General features: G+C 59.5%; 1 protein-coding gene across 1 annotated transcript in view; it reads left to right on the top strand.

Annotated features, from left to right (window-relative positions):
* Window positions 1-1139: 1139 nt before the first annotated feature.
* QSOX1 (quiescin sulfhydryl oxidase 1) overlaps window positions 1140-5019 on the top strand; it is a gene marked incomplete at its 3' end in the record, with an annotated part of 7857 nt that continues 3977 nt past the window's right edge. Inside the window, exons 1-7 of the mRNA XM_029962217.1 lie at window positions 1140-1176; window positions 1338-1438; window positions 2736-2784; window positions 2973-3075; window positions 3863-3953; window positions 4185-4330; window positions 4793-4927. Of these exons, the coding sequence (XP_029818077.1) occupies window positions 1140-1176; window positions 1338-1438; window positions 2736-2784; window positions 2973-3075; window positions 3863-3953; window positions 4185-4330; window positions 4793-4927 (662 nt within the window). The remainder of the gene's footprint in view (window positions 1177-1337; window positions 1439-2735; window positions 2785-2972; window positions 3076-3862; window positions 3954-4184; window positions 4331-4792; window positions 4928-5019) is intronic.

The raw sequence follows: 5019 nt of genomic DNA on the forward strand, positions 1-5019 counted from the left end.
TATTGCCGTAATTGATACAGCGCGGTCGCTGCCGGGTGAGTCAGGGCGCCGGCCGGGCGGGCATCCCGTCCCTCCGAGGGGATGCCGTCCCTCCCCGGGGATGCCGTCAGCGCTCCCCAACGGGGCAGGATGTGAGGAATGGGGTGCGTGCCCGGGCCCTGCGGGGAGAACGCCGGCTCTCCTGGCCCCTCTCCAGAACAGGGTTACCCCAGGGCTCCCCGCTCCGGAGACTGGACCGCGGACAGTGCGCCCGTGGAGGCAGGGCGGGGAAGCCGCCCCCGTGCTGCTCAGCATCCTCGCTGCCCGTTCCCACGGGTTGATTTTCGTAGGAGTGGGCTGGGCAGGGAGGATGCCAGGGTGACCCGCGGGCACCACGTGCAGATGATTCCAGGAGCGTGCCTGGCTTGCCTGGCTCTGTGCAGCAGGGCTTGTCACCAGCCCTCCTGTGCCACGGGTGCCAGGGCAGTGGGAAGCGCCTCACCTGCCCTGTCACCTGAGACACAGGACGATCCCAGCAGGTCTCCACCTCCAACGTGCTCCAACATGGGGCAGCACGGGCTCCATCCATGTGCTGGCACTGTGTCCCTCCCTGTCCCGCTTTAAGGAGAGCCTGGGTGTTCTCCAGCTTGTGTCCTTTACACTAAAAAGAAGCCATTTCAGAGCTTTATTCTCCATTTTCCTTCTAGTTTTCAGAGCCAGCTGCTTAAAATGCCTCCATGCCCCCATTTCTCCATCTGTTTTACCCCAGGAACCTGCTGGTCCTCACTGGGGAGGTGGAGGACAGTCACAAAGGGGGGATGCTTGGAAACCAGGGGGTCTCTGCTGCCTTGTCTTGGCTGCTGGTTTTGGGTTGGTCCCTCTCAGTTATCGACCTTGGTCTGGGGTGAGATGAGGTGGAGCCCGTGTTCCTTGCTCTCCCTGAGCCGTGGTTAGCCATCCCTCCCCTTCTCCCGGTGGCCTCTTCCCAGGAGCTGGGGCAGAGGCTGGACAGGCAGAACCAGCTGGGCAGGCACCGTCGGGCAGAGCTGCCTGAGCTCCCGCACTGGCGAGGGCAGGGCGTGCAAAGCCAGGTCCCGCCTCACACAGCTTTCCCTCTTCCTGCTGCCCGAAAAGTAGGGCACCAAACACCAGCATGGACCATGGCTCTGGGTGTTTGGGCTTGGAAAGCATTAGTCGGTATCCTGCGAAGGGCGAGCAGCGATTTTTGGGACAGGAGGATCTGTGCCACCGTCACAGTGGGAGATCACTGCTGTCTCCACAGCAGTTGCCAGGAGCAGGGCAATTTTTGGGGCCACAGAGGGACTGAGCTGAGCTGACCTCATCCTCTGTCCCCTCAGAGTGGAGGCCTGCGGTGATCCTGGCGGCCATCGACTGTGCCGACGAGGACAACCAGCAAGTGTGCTCCGATTTTGGGATAACCGGCTTCCCCACGATGAAGGTGAGGGCTGTGCGTGCCGGGCACTTCCTGGGTTTCACTGTGCTCTGCCGTTTGGCCTGTCCTGCTCTTGCTCAATGAGATTGACAGGGCTATTGGACCAAAATACTCCCTTTGGGCTTGTGCAGGCTGGAGCTGTTTTGCCCTTCCCCAAAACATAGCTGTGGCCGGGCTGCAGCCAGCACAACTGCTGGGTGATGGAGCAACAGGGTGGGGGAAAACCAAAATGCTGCTTCGTGACGAAATGTAGAGGCCGGATCTCTCCTAGGAGGGGAGAGTCTGAATCCTGAGTTGAAAATGCCTGTGAAAGGCTGTTGGAGGGCAGAGAGAGGTTGCAGGGGCAGGTTTTGTAGGAGGGTGCAGGGATGCTGCAGGAGGTGGTGTCTCCTGGGAGCCTCCTGCGGTGGCTGGCAGGATGCCATCCCTCCTCCTGGGCCTGTGCCCAGCCCTTTAGCTGTGTCAATACACTGGTTTGCAGCACTTCCCGCTGCAAACAGAGCCTTGCTCCAACACAAGCAGGTGCTAAACCTGGCAGTTAAAACCAGGATTGCCTTGAGATGGAACTGGGTAGGGATAAGGGTTTTATCAGACACACCATCAGTCTCAGCTTACAGGTCAGCTCAAGATGGGGTCAGATTTGGGGCTTTTCCAGGCAGGCTGGCTTGGTCCCAGCCCTGTCCTGGGGTCTCACTGAGCACCCACTGCCCTGGGACACTGACAGAAGCATCTCCCAGGGCAGGGAGCTGTGCTGATGTGTCCACAGCAAGAAGTCACTTGCTTCACGTCCCCTGTCCCTGCCAAGCACCTTTTGCAAACAGTCCCTGCTCCCAGCCCAGCCTGCAAAGCAAACACCTGGCTGATGCAACCTGCTGTCACTGCTGTGGCTGTACAGTGGGCACTGGAGCCACTGTGGGAGGCCAGGAGGGGGGAAAACCCCCTGTTTCCTGCTTTGTCAGAGCTCTGGAGCAGAGAGACAGTGGTTTCCAGGACTGGGAAGGTTCCAGCTGCCTCCGTGGGACCCCTGGAGATACCTGCTCTACTGCCTGCCAGTGCTCAGCCCTTGGCTGGACAGGCTCCCAGCCTCCCCTGCAGCCCTCCCCTCTGAGGATGCCCCAAAAGATGGGAACACAGTCGGGGAGCTCCCTCTGTGGTGGCTGGTGACAGTTGGTGTGCTGCAGTGTTGTGGAGAAACTGAGGCAGAGCTGGTCTATGGGCAGCCTCAGCCTGCTGGGCTGTACTGCCCCCCGTCCCACTCCAAACACTCACTCCAGTTTCCCCTGTGGTTTTTTTTCCCTTTCAGTTCTTCAGAGCTTTTAGCAAGAAGGCAGAGGATGGGATAAGGATTACCAGTGAGTATTCAGAGCCACAGGGGTTTGAATGTCATACCCTGGGTGTGAATGTCCCTGCTGCCCCCACACCCCATGCATTGGGATACTGGGGAGTCCGGTGGGAGTCAGCTCCAAGAAGCTCCCCTTGGCCTCAGCCCATGGGACTGGCTTCCCCAGGACTGACCCCTTGGCATCCTGTCCCCCTGCAGATCCCAGTGCCACGGTCGAGGACCTGCGCCATGCCATCATCACCAACCTTGAGCAGAGCCAGGACTCCTGGCCACCCGCCTGTCCTCCGCTGGAGCCGGCCAGGTAGGGGCACTGGGATGTGGGGGTGGCTCTGGTGGTCTCTGTCCCATGGGGAGCAGGTTTCTTGGGAAATCCTGAACCAAAACCAAGCATGGAGCAGCCACTGCATCACCCGTGTCCCAGGGAGACACAGATAACCTGGCCAGGGCAGAGCCATTTACGTGGCCCAGATGAGATGGGCCATGTTGTTGCATCTCCTAACAAACCTGCTTATCAACCTTAATTAGAGCAAGCAATTCCTGGGCCCCCAGTTCCTGGGGACATGGCAGTGCCGTGCCATGCTAAGTGAGGCTTCTGCCATTAGGAGTTTTTACTGTTCCAAAAAAGGGTTTCCTTGATTCTGTACAATGTTTTTGAGATCTGAGTTGTCCTTGCCAGACAAGGCAGTTGCTCCACTGTCCTGGGAGGGAGCATTTGGATTTCCCAAAGCAATGGTTGAGCTGGGCTTTTGCTTCAGGTCTCTGGTGCCTCTGTGTCCTAGCCAAAAAGAAACACTAGCCCTGGTTCATGTTCATTGCTATTTTATCCCCTGGATGAGTGTGCAGCTCCCTCCTGCCCTGCCCTGCCTGTGCTTTGTTTTTCACCTCCTTGGCTGACCCCAGTGGGTTTTCTCAAAGCCTGTGTACCGGAGCAGAAAATTGGGCTGGAAACTTGAGCAGGGAAGAGCTGCTGGCTCGGTGGGGCTGCACCAGCATTCCCTGCCAGATCTCAGTCCTGCTCCTTCTGAGTGGGAGGGCAGAGCATCCTGCTGATGCCGAGGCACCTGCTGCCGCCCTCCTCTCTCTTGCAGCGCGGAGGAGGTTCGCACTTTCTTCCAGAGGAACAAGGACCAGTACTTGGCGCTGATCTTTGAGAAGAGCAACTCCTTCGTGGGCAGAGAGGTGGGTACAGCTGCCTTTTTCCCCCGTGTCTCTTGGAGCACGTGTCCCTGGTGCCTGATAACTCCTGGGTGCCTTTGGCAGGGAAGCTCTCTCCAGGCACGCTCCCTGCTCAGCTTGCAGGTGGCTTAGCAGGTGCAAAGTTGTTACACAGGGCATTAAACAGCCCTGCTGCATCCCTGGTGGGGCTGGAGGTCCCTCTGCCCCCCACCCATCTGACCCTGGGGCTTGCAGGTGGCCCTGGACATGCTGCAGTATGAGAATGTGGCAGTGAGGAGGGTGCTGAGCAGCGAGGAGGAGCTCGTGGAGAAGTTCGGGGTCACCACCTTCCCCTCTGGATACCTGCTCTTCCGCAACGGCTCGTTCTCCCGCCTGCCTGTGTGAGTGTGGGACAGGGCAGGGTGGGTCTGGGGGTGCTGGTGGGGTGCCATGCTTGTGCTCCATCTCTCTGTGCTCCTTTGTAATTGTTGGAAAGTTCATTAGGAAGGAAGGAGACAGTGGCTGGGTTGGGGAGGCTGGCAGAGGGTTGCTGATGGGCACTGAACGGAACTGCCAGCCCTGCCCAGAGTTAGCAGAAGGGAAAATGGCTTGTGACTGAGCCATCCCCACACCACATCTGCCTGGAGGTGGCGTGGCATGCCTGCCTGGGGCTCAACTCTGCTGCAGGTTGTGTGTCAGGATACCCACTGCCAGGGCAAGTGGAGAGTACAGACCACCCCACATGCACTCCCCAGATCTGATTGCCTGTCTGGCTGCGCCTTCGTCTCCTTTGCTTCCTCCTTGGGGTCAGGGGCTGTTTGGGAGGGAAGAGGGACGTGCTCACAGCCTCTCCTTCCTTGCAGGCACATCGAGGCACGTTCCTTCTACACCTACTACCTGCGCACGCTCTCGGGCATCACCCGCGGCTCCTACAAGCTGAACACAACCAGCAGCCCCTCCAACGAGACCGACGCGGCCCCGCTGATCCGCGCAGACCGGTCAGACCCCCCGGCACCATCCCGGGCAACCTGGGGCTGGGGGGAGGAGGAGGAGGTGCCTTGGCCACGGGTGGGCAAAGGGCTGGGACCGT

This window comes from Manacus vitellinus, unplaced genomic scaffold, assembly GCF_001715985.3.
Source record: "Manacus vitellinus isolate BGI_N305 unplaced genomic scaffold, ASM171598v3 scaffold_44_pilon, whole genome shotgun sequence".
NCBI classification, from domain to species: domain Eukaryota; kingdom Metazoa; phylum Chordata; class Aves; order Passeriformes; family Pipridae; genus Manacus; species Manacus vitellinus.